Source organism: Falco peregrinus, chromosome W (genome assembly GCF_023634155.1).
Source record: "Falco peregrinus isolate bFalPer1 chromosome W, bFalPer1.pri, whole genome shotgun sequence".
NCBI lineage: Eukaryota > Metazoa > Chordata > Aves > Falconiformes > Falconidae > Falco > Falco peregrinus.
The window spans coordinates 26654656-26670208 of record NC_073743.1 but is presented as its reverse complement, the minus strand read 5'-3'; the positions used below and the strand labels follow the sequence as shown (position 1 = coordinate 26670208).

At 42.6% G+C, this 15553-nt stretch overlaps 1 protein-coding gene across 5 annotated transcripts in view; it reads right to left on the bottom strand.

Moving 5' to 3' along the window:
• LOC129782574 (chromodomain-helicase-DNA-binding protein 1-like) overlaps positions 1-14110 on the bottom strand; it is a 72723-nt gene extending 58613 nt beyond the window's left edge. For 3 of the 5 annotated variants that reach the window (XM_055792948.1, XM_055792949.1, XM_055792950.1), the window contains exons 1-2: positions 13383-14109; positions 11641-11836 (exon numbers count right to left, since the gene is read on the bottom strand). In XM_055792948.1, coding sequence (XP_055648923.1) covers positions 11641-11693 — 53 coding nt within the window. In that variant the 5' untranslated portion in view covers positions 11694-11836; positions 13383-14109. Of the gene's footprint in view, positions 1-11640; positions 11837-13382 lie in introns of all 5 variants that reach the window. The other 2 variants (XR_008745132.1, XM_055792951.1) reach the window with 1 other exon arrangement.
• Between the last annotated feature and the right edge of the window lie 1443 nt (positions 14111-15553).

Sequence of the window (15553 nt, the reverse complement as noted above, 5' to 3'; positions counted from 1 at the left end):
ACAAATCGATGGACCCTGACAATAACCACCCAAGGGCGTTAAGAAAGCTGGCTGACATCATTGCGAGGCTGCTCTCCATAATCTTTGAGAAGTCGTGAGATTGGGGGACATCCCAGAAGACCGGAAGAAGGCTAATGTCACCCCCATCTACAAGAAGGGCTTAAAGGAGGATCCAGGAAACTATAGGCCCATCAATCTTACTTCTGTCCTTGGGAAAGTTATGGAACAAATCCTCCTGGGGGCTATAAACAAGTCAAATGAAGCATGTGATTGGGAAAAGCCAGCACACATTCACCAAGGGCAAATCGTGCTTGACAAGCCTGATCATCTTCCATGACAAAGTAACCTGCTCAGCTGATGTGGGGTGAGTGGTGGACATTGTCTACCTGGATTTCTCCAAGGCTTTTGATATGGTTTCCCACAGCCTTCTCCCAGAGAAACTGATGCATTATGGTCTAGACAAGTGGTCCTTGCAGTGGGTGGGGAACAAGCTGACAGGCCACACCCAGACAGAGTAGTGTTAAATAGCTCCTTTTCAAACTGGCAACCTGTCACAAGTGGGGTCCCCCAAGGATCAATATTGGGCCAAACGCTGTTTAATATCTTCATAAATGATCTGGATGATGGGATCAAGTGTACCCTGATGAAGTTTGCCAATGATACCAAACTGAGTGGGGAAGTGGACATTTCAGAAGGGAGGGCCACCCTGCAGGAAGACCTGGATAGGCTGGAAGAGTGGGCTAACAAGAACCTTATGAAGTTCAACAAGGTCTTGCACCTGGGAAAACATAATCCAGGAGCGCAGCACAGGCTGGGTTCTACCCAGCTGGGGAGCAGCTCTGTGGAAAGGGACCTGGGGGTTGTGGTGGACAACAAACTCAATATGGGTGAACAGTGTACTGCTGCAGCAAAGAAAGCCAACAGGATGCTGGGCTGCATCAACAAGAGCCATCACCAGCAGAGATAAAGAAGTCATTATCCCACTCTACTCAGTGCTTGTCAGGCCACACCTGGAATACTGTGTTCAGTTTTGGCCCCGCTATACAGAAAAAGATGTGGACAGGCTGGAGAGGGTCCAGAGAAGGGCCGCAAAGATGATTAAGGGACTAGGAAGCCTGTCATATGAGGGAAGGCTGAGAGAATTGGGTTTGTTCAGCCTTGGGAAAAAAAGGCTTAGGGAAGACCTTAACACTATCTTCCAGTATTTAAAGGGTGGCTACAAAGAAGATTGAGACTCCCTTTTTACAAGGAGTCACAAGGAAAAGATGAAGGGTAATAGGTACAAGTTACTCTTGGGGAGATTCTGATTGGACACAAGAAGAAAATTTTTTCACAGTGAGAACAATCAGCCACTGGAATAATCTCTTCAGGGAAGTGGTGGATGTGCCCCAACTTTGGACACCTTTAAAATTCAGCTGGACAGAGTGCTGGGCCATCTTGTCTAGACTGTGCTTTTGCTAAGAAAGGTTGGACCAGATGATATTTGAGGTCCCTTCCAACCTGGTATTCTGTGATTCTATGAACTCATTCCCTAATCAAGCTATTTGGAGATTGCAGCAATTGAAAGAAAACATCTTTGTATCAATACCACACACACAAAAAAAAAAAAGAAGTCTCTTGCCTAACAGGACTACTTACCTATTCAAACAGAAGTTGAATGGAAATTTTCAGCCTGACATTTATTTCTCGGTTATCTTTAAAGGGTAACTACCTACATATTAGAATACATAGGCAGTATAAGAAACAAATCAGTATCAGCCAGACTACCAACTTGTATGATCAATTTCCAAGGTAAAGCAATGCCTTACTTGTTTTTGAAGTAATACTTGTAAGAATGTAGCAACAATAAAGACAACAGACATATTTAACTTTCTAAAAAAATTTCTAGAAAATCTCCAAAATATGCCAACTTGCTTGGAACAAAGGAAAAAGTGTTATCTGAAGGGGAGACTAAAAGCCTACTTTTCCCCTCACACCAAAATGTCTGCAGCATTCTACCCACATCTCTTAAGGAGTACCCATAATAGAAACTGGGATATTGAAAATTAAGTCTTTTGAAAATTATGTCTTACTGAAAAACTACTGTAGTAAGCTACTGTAGTAATAGTTTTCAATTTCAACTTCTTTTCAACACAGCTACTAGCAGTTTGCTACACCATGTCAATTCACCACCAGAGATCATCCCTTTCCAGCACTTTGCTTTTGCAGATGTAACTTCACTGGGATATATATGTACTAGGCTTTTTATTTTTGTTTCACTTGTCTAGCGCTGACCTAGTCAAAATTTAACATTCATTACTTCTCAGTATCACCTACGCAGGGCCCAGATTCACCCTACCTCAGGACTTAATTATAGCAAATTTTTTTGCTACAGTATTTTATCTAATGTATTCATGAAAGAAAAATAGAACTCACCTCCCCCAGCCTTCTCACATTTTACTGCAAACACAAAACTACTGGCATGCTAAGGGGTAAAAAACAGTAATGGAGAGCAGCCTTCCTTTCTCCCTAACATGGGCACATTAAGCAACCCTTAGTTATTAAAAATTAACATAAATTTCTAATCCCTGCCATGGGATATCTATGACCCTCTACCACATGAGCAGTAATTCAGATTAAACCCTAGAAGGAAGGATGGAATTATTTAAGAAAAGGTACAGTTACACATATGCATGTGTTAAAAAAAAGTTACATCTATCATCTCCTTGTAAACAGAGGGAGAACTAAGGAAGAAGCAACTTCAAAATTTCACTTTAAATGTTCCTACATTTACTCTGAATTTCAGCAATTCTCACAATTTGAAAACGGTACAAAGCAGCAGTATGAGCTATCACAGCTGAAGCCAAACACCTTGAAAACAGTCTTGGTCCTCAAACAATATATTTGCCTGCTGGTGAGTGATGCTCCACAAGAATAACTTATTTTGACATTACTATTAACGCCCTCCCCAACCTTCCAACACAGCACCCCCTTAGTGGTGTCAGTGGAGTCTGTAGAAGGAACAGACTCAGCTTTTAAAAAAACATCCTACCAACTTACAGACCCCACAAAGCAGTGTAAGAGTGAGCACAATTGAACAGGGCAATATTTCTTAAGACTGCTGTCCCGAAACCAAAGTATAAAATGGTGCAAATCAATACAGAATTTAGGAAAACTAAATAAATTCCAAATGAAAAGGGTTTTTGCTGTTGTTGTTTTCAATTTTAGTACATGCACACACATTCCACGTTGCATCATAACAGACAGTTGTTTTTCCAAGTGCTTAAAATGCTATGCAGTCTAATACTTTTCCCCCTTTCTTCAAGGAACATTACTGATATAACTAAAAAGAAAGCCCCCAAAACAACCAAAAACTAAACACACACACACCCAAAAAAACACTGCAGAACTCATTACACTGCAACATCTACCAGGATCACTGTAAGTTCAGATAGATTTTTAAAACTATGGCAAACAACTTAATTGTTTGAGGTTTTGAAGCTTGTAGGAAAAGACATACAAGATATAGAAGTTTCACATACATTTCTAGCAGCTCAGATGACATTTTCTTGACCCACTAAAATGAATACTGTAACAGCTATTATAGGGCAAATCCAATCATAATCAGCTTGAGAAAAGTTCACATTCTTTTGAGAACTTGAAAGACAAGCAATCTCTCACTCCAATAACTTCTATCAGCAGCATGTCAGATGTGGTTTAATCATTCTTGAAGTTGAAAAGGAAAGGAGTTACAGTTTAAGACAACATGTACATTTTCTATAAATAATCATTGCAAGCTATCATTACTAACCAAGCTACAAGTGAGAGCATTTCAGACTATACCAAAATTTGATTTTAAAAATAGTTGTTCCATTGGGGGAAAGAGAAAACACCCCTCCACACCAAAACACAACACACTTTCATGATAGCAAGACTGTTTTCTTTCATCCTTTTATTAAAAGAAGCAGAACCTAAGTTCTATAATAAAGGCATTTAAAATGTAAATTCATGGAAATAATAGCTGTGAGGTAGTCATATTTTAATATCCTTGTTGTTTTCTTTTCCTCTTCCTCCTTTGCCTATGGGCTGGTTTGATTTTCCCTGCATTATCTGTGGCATAGTATACAAGCAATTCCTCCTCTAGCTAAAGAGCTTTAAATATTATCTGATGCTGTTCAACTAGGGTCCATAATTTGTCTAACTTTTCTCACAATGAGTAACACCTATTAACACAAAATAGCACCACTGACCTCTACAAGATTAATCACTTGAACTGACACTACTAATTACTGAGATTCTGGTATTGTATCTCTAGTGTTAGGATGCAAGAAACATTAAAACTCAAATATTTCTTCAACCAAAGACTCAGAATGCGGTCATAATTACCTGTTACCTAATGCTGCATCCACAGTGAGCAGCTGTGTGGTGCTTAGTTGTCGACTGGGGTTAAACCATGACATGCTGTTACATAAATATCTCGGGAACAGCAATTCTGATCCTCTGCTCTCCGGAGTTCCTCTTACACAAAATGCTTTATTTCTTGCCCCCTTTTCTTCCTGTACAGTCCAGGGTCAGTGCCTTTTCTTTAGATGCTTTCATTTGAAACAGTTCAGCAAAAGGTGAAAGAGGACACCATACTCATCCTGTTGTGAACACCTGAAGTAGCCTAAAAGAGAGGGTTTGGGTACAACACAACCAGCCTTTTTTCTCCTCTTTCAAAAAAGCCTGCTTGAAACTGGAGGTAAGAGGCAATCTTCAGGCACCTAAGCCTAAATTAGAATGTCTTTCTCTCACCCTTTCTGAATATACTCAAGAGTCTGGTAGCAAAAACATACATACCTTATATATAATGAGAGAAAGAGACAGTGCACAAAAGTTAATTTTCAGTTAGCTATTCACCTGCATTTGTCAATTTACCCTATTCCACCTTGTCACATTATGTCCTCCCTTTACTCTACTCTTGCGTTGCTGTCCTCTTCCAATCAGCTCTATTCTTCCCCCTCCCCTTCTTCACTGATGAATGTGCTTCCAAGAGACTAAACATCAACAGAAATTATAAACACTATCAAGACTTGAATTGGAAGAACTCTAGATCTAAAATTGGGCAAGGCAAATTAAGCTACAGAATAAAGATGCTGTTAATATGATGCATACAGAAAGGGAATATTGTATTTGCTGTTGAAGAGCATTTGTGCTCTTTTAGATACTTAATTCTGTTACTCAAAACAGAATTTCTGTTTTTCTAAGTCCCTCTTTCAAAAATGTGTCACATAAGCCTTCCTCCCCCTGCTTCAAGCAATGTTCTATATTGTTTATACATTATAGATATAAAACCCAGTAAAATTAAAACAGCATTATTTGATAAAAGGTATTCTTGAATACTTACATACACTGTATTTTGTTCAATTGAAAAAAAACAAAACACACACAAAACCCCAAACAAAACAACCAAACTCAGAACCAACAACACTAAACAAAGACAGGAATGCATGAGACTGCACAAACAGCTATAGGAGCATCACAGGACCATGGAAAAAAAGCAGTGAAAGTGATGGATAAAGCAATAACGATGACCTCTTGAGTCCTGTTGAAGGACTTTTCTACTATGCAAACAAATCACTGCAATGATGACAAAGTTAACTGACAGTGCTAACCTGCAGTAGTAGGCATGCAGGAATATATACTAAGAATTAATAGCATGCCCTCAGGATGGGATTTCTACATAAAAAAGTATAGTTTCGTGTGTGTTAGCAAACCAATGTAAAGTCTACAGGGAGCATCTTCCAGGATATATAGTAAAGAAGCTTCCCACACTCCTAGCCCTCAAGTCAAATAGTTGCATTTGTACAGCAGCATGTCAAATCTGATTTGGTATGAAAGTTTGACACAACTAAGAAGTTAGTCTATTACATTTTATAGACACTGTCTCTGGATATTCTCAGCATTTTCAAGAGTAATTTAAGAGAGATCCACAAAAGCAGTATTTATTTTCAAACTATTTTGCAAGATAGCTCACTAAGAGTACCAAGAGGTAATTGTTGCATGTTTGCACCTGTTAATTTTTCAAACCCCAATAAATATCTATGAAATAAAATCAGAGTATGCTTTGGGAAGATGACAGAAGACAAAGAAAAACATCACTGACAAACATTAAAAGCAAGCGTTCTGTCACAGAGTCACTAGTTCTTTTCAGTAGTCTTTGGTTTAGCTTCACTAGCTCACCTCTTAAAACAAGGTCCCCCTGATCAGAACACACAACTAGGAATAGTCAGCTAATTTATACAGGGCACTAACTAGGAAGAGAAACTTCAAAACAGAAAGCTACACAAGCCATGCTGCAAAGGCACTGTTAGAGCATTTAGATTCCTGTATAAGGTCTGGGTTGATAAAGGACCCAAGAGAGGATAATTTATCACTGCTGATTTAGAGGGCATTCATTACATTAAACTGCCTTAACAATCCTCCAATTTAAAACCAACAGGAAACAGAATATCAATTTGAGCAAAATAGAAGTTTAACCCATCAAAACCAGAAAAGATTAATTTCTGCAAGGTCTTTGAAAAGCATCTGAGATGACAGTTCACCGTTATTTTAATAAACCAGAAGTCCAAGGAAGGTCATGCATCTGAATATGAAGAGCCCCTTCCAAAACGAAGACAATTAACAGGCAATAAATGCCAAACTCTTAAAACTGAAAGTTCATAGGTAAGTTTATTTAGGCAAACACAATGCAAGTGGGCTTTTCTTCTTTTTTTCCCCTCTTTTATTAAAAAAAAAATGAACTACTCAATCTGATTTATATGTGTAAAAGATTAATCTTATTCATCATCACTAATGTAAAGCAAAGGGAACAAAAAGTATTAAGTTCAGGCTACCAAGAAGCATTATTTCCCATCTTCATCTATTCTGAAGCACAAACCCAATTCCCTCTTCCTGACTTAGGCTGACAACTGAAATACATTTCTTGCAATTAAAAATAAAGTAGGATGGTGATACACAAAGACAAAACTAAAACACCTTCCTTCTCCCCTCTTCCCTTCTTCCACTCCTTCATTCCCAACTTTCTACCTCCTCCCTCCACACTAGGGGTGTGTGTATGGAATGGGGGGGGAGGCAGTCAGTTCATAATAGCTCATCTGCCACTCCTTCCTCCTCATACTTCTTTTCCCCTGCTCTAAGGTGGGGTCCCTTCCACAGGATAATCCTTCGTAAACTGCTCCAGCATGGCTCCTCTCCATGGGGTACAGTCCGTCAGGAACAGACTGCTCCAGTGTGAGTACCCTGCAGGACTGCAGTTCCTGACAGAAAACCTACTCCTGAGTTGGCTCCTTTCCAAAGGCCACAGTTCCTGCCAGGAGCCTGCTCCAGCATGCACTCTCTACAGGCTGCAGCTTCCTTCAGGGCCCACCCACCTGCTCTGGGGTGAGGTCCTCCATGGGCTGCAGGGGCACAGACTGCCTTACCACAGCCTTCACCACAGGCTGCAGGGGAATCTCTGCTCCAGCGCCTCTTCCCCCTCCTTCTTCACTAGCCTGGGTGTCTCCAGAGCTGTTTCTCTCACATTTTTCCCCCCTTGTTCCTCCCTCTCTCACACACACACACTCCGCTGCACAGCATTTTACCCTTTCTTAAATGTTATTGCAGAGGTGCCACCAGCTTCATTGATTGGCTCATGTTTGGCCAGTGGCAGGTCCATTTCGGAGTCAGCTGGAACTGGCTTTGTTCAGCACAGGGGCAGCCCCTGGTCTCTTCTGACAGAGGCTGCCCCTGCAGTCTCCTCATTACCAAACCCTTGCCACATAAACCCAATACAACTCTCCCTATACATACACACTTTTTCCTTTCTTTTTTCTTCCTTCCTAATTTGTATTACCTACTTCTACCAAAAAGAAACCAATAGATGAGAATACTTCTGCAATTATGCTTTGTTTTAAGTCCCACTTAGTTTCTTAAAACAGTAACTTAGAATAGTGCCTTTCAATTTCTCTTTTTAATCTTCTGTGGAAGGTATAAGTTTAACAGCGAATTCAAGCCTGCTGACAGAGTTGGCTTTACTTAACTATCTTTTGTGGTCCACAGACTATTAAATCAACAAAGCAAATTAAATCCACAGAAATTAATCTTGCATTAACTCAGCTTTCAAGAACATAAACAATGGTAAGGGACCTTCATGCAAGAAACCACTTTCTTATTAATTCAACTTATTCATCACTGACCTGGGTGAAGGGACAGAGTGCACCCTCAGCAAGTTTGCTGATGATACAAAACTGGGAGGAGTGGCTGATACACCAGAAGGCTGTGCTGCCATTCAGCCAGACCTGGACAGGCTGGAGAGTTGGGCAGAGACAAACCTAATGAAGGTCAACAAAGGCAAGTATAAGGTCTTGCACCTAGGGAGGAATAACCCCCATGCATCAGTACAGGCTGGGGGGTTGACCTGCCTGCTGGAAGGCAGCTCTGCGGAAAAGGACCTGGGAGTCCTGGTGGACAGCAAGTTGTCCATGGGCCAGCAGTGTGCCCTTGTGGCCAAGAAGGCCAATGGGATACTGGGACGCATCAGGAGGAGCATGGCCAGCAGGTCGAGGGAGGTGATCCCCCCCCTCTGCTCTGCCCTGGTGAGGCCGCATCTGGAGTACTGTGTCCAGTTCTGGGCTCCCCACTTCAAGAGGGACAGGGGACTACTGAAGAGTGTCCAGTGGAGGGCTACAAAGAGGATTAGGGGACTGAAACATCTCCCTTATGAGGAAAGGCTGAGAGAGCTGGGCCTGTTTAGCCTGGAGAAGAGAAGACTGAGAGGGGATCTTATCAATGCATATAAATATCTTAAGGGCGAGTAACAAGAGGATGGGGCCAGACTCTTTTCAGTGGTGACCAGCGACAAGACAAGGGGCAACAGGCACAAACTGAAACACAGGAAGTTCCTTCTGAATACAAGGAAGAACTTTGCTTTGAGGGTGACAGAGCACACCCTTTTTTACCTACAGAGAAGTAAGGTCTGCTCAAGTGCTCCATGTCTTGTTCTACAAGAAACATAGGAAGAGCAAAGAGACAGGAAATCAGATTGCTGTTCAATTGGCACCAATGCTTCATTTCTGCATTCCCTGTTCTACCTAGAGCTTGTATTGCAGTTCAGCTATAACTGCCCTTCCTTGCTCATTACGCTTTCTTAATGCTAGCTAATATGTATTTAGTCCTATTCAAGTTTGCAACAGAATGCTTTCAAGAACACTACACAAAAATGTTTTTCTTAAGAGTCAGTTTCTCAGAGCACTGCTGTAAAGTTTTTGTACTTATAATTACTTACTATCCAGACAAGCTACCAGACTGCTATCCAGTAACAAGCTACCCTGTTACTGATTTTATTTCCATTCTGTAGAATTCATATTCCCAGACTATTTGAAGACTAAATGCAGCTTCACTTCCCTGGTTACAGTTAGATATCTGTCTGCAGTCACAGCTAGCTTAAGGAATTTTCCTTCTAGTGAAAGTCATTTAGAGTTCTGGAAAACTTGAAGAAAGGGGGAGGCGGGGGGGATGACAACACAACACCCACAAACCAACCAAACCACAACAACAGGGGCAAGACATACTAAGGTACCCCATAAGCAAACACCTTTCACAATAATTATTTTAATAATGAAAATAGCCTGGACAGAAAAAGGGCTCAATTATTTAATATTGGAAGCCTTCACCCTTCATTTAGAAAAACAGAATTTCTTGATAGCAAATGGCAAGCATACAAATAGGTTTTCTGAGATCTGTCTGAATTAGGCTACAGGGTCAATGACTGATACAAGCCTAGAGGAAACAAAGTTTAACATTTAAAAACTTTTTTTAAAGCTTTAAAATGTGCTCAGCAGCACATTTAAGATGAACAAACTCTCACTTCACAGGCAACTATCATGTTTTAAGTAATTTGCATCTTTCTGATATTTAGTTTAATAAAGTTGTCTGGATGCTTTTTTGATATTTAGTTGGTTTAGTCTTATGAGAATTGCTACAGCTTTTGAATAACTTTGATATACTGGTATTTACAAGTGGTCATAGTTTGATACGCAGTATTATTCCTACATTATTTTTAGCTATGTGGCTTGTTTCAAGTAGTAAAAAACTTCATAAATATAAAGTCATTGGAGTTGTTCCTGATAAGTTAACATTTGTTGGAGATCTTATTTATAACTCTCTAAAAGTTCAGAAGACTAGCTTTGTTCACACTGTTTTATTTTGTTCATGTTCCTCTACTCAGCTGACAAGGCTTGTTTTGGGATTGGCTGTTTGTTTTCTTTTTTTTTTTTTCTTAATATAAGTAATCAGGAATATTTTGCCACTTACTAGAAGAAACCTAAAATTTGTTTGCTAACTAGACAAATATCATCTTTACTGGAAGCAGAAATCCAACAACAACAACAAAGCTTACAAATTATTCACAAGATTCAAAGTTTACTGACTTTCTAGAATATTTCTAGGTATAACATGGAAGCTTGACATTAAAAAAAATAAACCTTAACAACTTTTGTGTCTTTAATTCTACTGCTCATAGGTTTCTTAGAGATTTGCACCTAATATCACCTAAACACTTCTCTCTTCCCCCTTCTTCCCACCCCATTACTCACTATGCTACATGCAAGCTTAATGGCCAGCACATGCTGAATGATCAGCTGGCCATTATGTTGTTCTTGGATTTCTTCACTTGGGGCAATAATTTAGATCTATCCCCTCTACCCCAACTGGCTGTTTTCATAAAGCCCACAGAACTCAGTTTACTTTATGACCTCTGACTGATGGAATTAACTAACAGGTTAAACAGGCTGTGATCAGAAAGTGAAGACAGACAGAGAGATGGGTAGACTGACAGCATGATCACAACCGCTTCTATTTGTAAGTTTGCCTTGCCTTCTTAAATCTGCAGCATTCATCATATTCCCAGTTTTAGAAATATTAACTTCCTAGTGCAGCAGACACTTGTTGAACTTAGCAGTGTTCTAGAATACAAATTTAATTCCACCCCTAGAAGTCCACGGTTATCCTCATCTTGCAGCAGGGAAGTTCTAACCAAGCTTTTCCAACCAAGTGAACTCTCTACATATCCTAGAACACCAGCAAGTGACGTTAGAGGAGTGGATGATGATGATGATGATTATTATATTAAGAAAACAGCTGGGAAAACTGTACTTTCACTTTGGAAAACAAACATGAAGTTAATGCTTTCCATTATACTGCTTTGACAACTCAACAAATATGGAAGCCTCACTAGAATTAGTAGTCCACTGTTCCAACTTTAGAGATAGCCTAATTAGGGGTTTATATAGCACATATTATGTATGCATGCATGCCCTACACTTCATAGACATGAGTTTAACATTTCAATCTAATCTGTTTCAGATTGATACTTCAGACAACTTTTGAGGAAAAAAAGAGTAATGGATGCCAATAGAGCTTAAATAGCATTAAAACTGTATTACGTAAGGTATATACACATGATTGTTACAGTTATTAAATGAAGCTAACTGATTCGAACGAGCAGATTAAGCATCTTTAAAAAAGCATGACCGGTCCTCCTAAATAATGGTCTACTTGCTCACCAGGAAGGTTTGGCACAAAGTTAAAATGTAAACCAGTTCTAATAAACAAAATACATAGCCAAGGACTGAAAGTGCTTACCTTGACTCTCCACTACTGTTTCTTACAACGTCTTCATCACTGTGCCCATTCATTGTAAATATTAAGTTTAAAAGATAAATAGAAGTCCACTCAGGTTAGAAGGCAGATGTCAAGAATCTACTTCTTGGTACTCTTTTCCAGGTGACTTGTTTACTCAACTGTTCTCTGCAGGTATTGAAGATTTTTCCCAAATTATCTAAAGTAGTAAAGGAAAATGGTGATATAACTTGAAATATTTGATGGTTGCAACTGAAAGATACTGAAAATAACTTGTCCTGTTACAACACTGAAAGGGAGTATCTACCACATTTGACATCATCTTTTTAACTGAAAAATAGCTTTTGGTATGCCATAGTACTTAAGAACAACCAGATCTAACTTTATTTTAAAGGAAAACAGCCTCCCCAAACACATGAATATAAACTACGGATATTAAAGCCCTAAGATCTAATTAGCAAAATTATTTCATGCACAAAAACATATCAGAAGCATTTCCAGACACAGACATAATGCTTACATCCAGTTGGGGGTAGAAGCAGGAAAATAAAGACTGCCCCATTTTAAAAAATTGACTCAACTACATCAGGCTAGTAAGATCGGAGTAATCATTATTTCGTATACATCAACATTTTCAATCAGATCTCTACCGTGTGAGATGCACCTAGGAAGTTTAGGCTCACTTTAAATGGAGTGCAAGTATGAACTCACTGATAATCAGCTAAAGAGCAGCGCCTCTCACAGATTTAGTGGTGTAAAAGAGATTAGGGGCTCGCCTGCAGGTTGCCTGCCTCAAGGTGCTCTCCTCTAATACAGCCCGACCTACAGCTCATGATGGAGGCAGAGGTCGCCTCGTTCCGGGATGGAAAAAGCCCTGCCCTCAGGCACTATCTCAGACACCAGGGCCACTCCAGCCAGCAAACAAAGGCGATGACGGAAGAAAAGTGATAGGAAAGAACCCTGTAACCCCAAAGAGGCCGCAAAGCGAGGCTGGGGCCCCCGCGGCGGCGAGCTAGGCAGCTTGGTGGTTCCTCGCGGATCGGCCTCTGTTGCCCAACGAGGCCAAGCTCCGCGCAGTCTGCCCTCCCGCGTCCAGGGTGCGAACACCCTGCCACCTCTAGGACCGGCACTCCCCGGGCCCCAGGAAACATCTTTAGCGGCCACGAAACTATCTCCTTGTCGTCCACTCCCTGCTCCGGCGACGATCCTCCCCGACCACCCGCACCGCGCTCTCGCGGCCTCCCGTGATCGACCGCTCCTAAGGTGCTCCTGGGGAGAGCCCACGCGAGGGCTGCCTCCTTACCTCCCACGGGTTCACCTCCCGCCCCCGGAGATGGCCCTCTGCTGGTGGCGCAACCCGCACAGGCGCCGCTCCTGGTCAAGGCTCCCCTGGCAGTATTGCTAATGCAGCCGCTGTCCTCCGTGCTCGCTTCTCCCAGCGCCCCGCCATGGCCAGAGAAGAGCGAAGGCCGCACTCCTGCCTCCCAGCCCGTTCGTCACAAGCTCCCCCCGCAGGAGACAGCTAAAGAGGCTCAACCCCGGCTGCCCGCCTCAGCTCTCACAGTTCCCTCCTTGCCTCCCTCTTTGGAAAACAGCGAGCAGGCCCAGGAGCCCCAGCCTCGCACCGGGCATCCAACCTCTTCTTCTCAACGCCAGTCGCCTCCCCATCCATCTTCAAAAGCGACAGCCACCACACAACTCCAGACCAGGGAAAAGGAAAGGAGCCATGGCGGGCCTCTGCCTACCTGCGCGTGTGCGCCCGGCCCGGCCTCCCTAGAGCTGCCCTGGTCCGAGACGGCGCCTCACCCCACGAAGAGGTCTGTGCTGCAACCTAGGATCGGAGGCTCTCCTGCAGCCCCCACAGGGCCTGGGCCGCCGGTTCCTTACAGCCCCACGCGGCAGGCTCGCCTGCAGCCCCTACCGGCTGTAACAATAGGACCCCAAACCGGGAAGGGAAAAGCCTAAGAAGTAGGTGCCGTGTTGCTCCGCCGCTGTTTCTTAAGTCCTCCCGATCACCGCCATCACGCTGCTACTCCGCTCAACCTCCTCCTCTCTTAGTCGGATGGAAACCCTGGGCGTGATGTCACTCCTGCGCCCTGGGACAGAGCGGGGAGGAGGAGGAGCAACAGCCGGGAGGGGACAGCGCCGCCGGGCCATGGCGGCTGGAAGGGCCGCTTGGAGGGGGTGGCGGAACCAAAGCAGCTTCCTTGCCGCACCGGATACTGCTGGGGCTGGGAGCAGCAGGCGCTCGCTGGCCCGTCCACCCGTCGCAGCAGCGAACGGGCGCTGGGGCCGGTGTCGCTCCTGGTGCCCGCTGCAGCTCCTGCGTGAGGGGGCAGGGGTGGGGCGCGGCAGCCTGAGGGGCGCCTATGACCGGCGCAGTGTGGCGGAGAGCCTGGCCTTGGCCACATGTTACTGTTTAGTGTGGTGTGGGGTTTTTTTTTGTTTCTGTCTAAAATCAGAGCCCCCTAATAAACACGTATGCATTTCTTGGTCTTCCTATGCGGTTACGAGTGGCATTAGGGCATATTTAGGAAGGCTTGGCATGCAGCTGCACAGAGGACACTTGCCTCCATGAGGAAGGCATTCCCCAGCTGGAGGCAGAACACTCTTTTCTTCCTCTTGATATCTAACTCAAGTTGTTTTGAAGTGATTAACGAGAAAGCTGTTTGTTTAAGGTAGGTCATGCTCAGAAAAAAAAAATAAATCATGTAACTTTTCCTACTGCTGGAGTCTACATGTTCCCAGAGTGGCAAAAGAAAGTAGTGGCTGCTGAGCGAAAGACTGCTCTGAGCAACACAATTACACAGCCAAATGTGTTGGAAAGAGGAAGTGATTTACCTGCTTTCTCCTTTTTGGATTCCCACATATGCAATTACACTCCATCATGCTAGGGAGGATTATGGGGTCATTACTGACCAGGATGTGGTACCAGACTTGGAATTTTCTTCAGCACCCTGCAAGAACAAGAGATTGAGATTAACATGAAAATGTGGTTTGCTCATGAAGGAAGTAAAGGCTTGAAAGAAGAGAGTTATCATGTGGGTATAACAGAGCAAGGTGGCTACAGTAGCTGTCAAATCACCTCATACTTGAAGAGTTGTGTTAGCCAGGAGCCAACATCTGAGCCACAGTCAAACAGCTAGAGATGTTGGCCTAGGGTTTATGTCATGGCTGCCCCCCTCAGGGTGAGCAAGGCTGAGCAGCCAAGGCATCTGCCACCCCCTCAGCAGGACTGCAGGGGTTTCCTGTGGCTGCTACTTCAGCCCACCAAGTATTGAGATCAGCTGTTACACACAAAAAATCCATCTCCATTTTGGAATGAGACTGAAGCAGCAGAGGTTAGGTGAGGCACTTCCACTAGTCCATTTCTCAGGCACCATAGGAAAATACCTCAAATTCTCAGGAGTTAAAGACAGAATAAATGTTTTTCCCCCCCTTAGAATTAAAAAAAAAAAATGCATAAGAAGGTGTTCAGACAAGAAAACAGCTTCAAAGCTTACAAAAAAGCTGTATTAGACTATGCTCCTTCCTGAAGTACTTAAGTTTGCCTAAGTCAGCTTAATGGAGAATACTTCATTGTGATAAATAAAGATACCACAAGATCAATGGACTTTAAACTCAAGAATGTCAGAATGAAAATAACTGCTTTAAATTAAATTTAAATCGAAATTTTTAATTTAAGTTAAGGTAATTAACACTGAAACACTTTTCCAAGGTGTACTGGGTGTGGCTGGGATGGAGTTAATTTTCATTGTAGCAGCCCACATGTCACTGTGTTTTGGATCTGTGGCTAAACCAGTGTTGATAACACACCAGCATTTTGGCTATTGCTGAACAATGCTTGCACAGCATCAAGACTTCCTCTTTTTCCCACTTTGCCCCCACAGTAAGTAGGCTGGGGGTGGGCATGAAG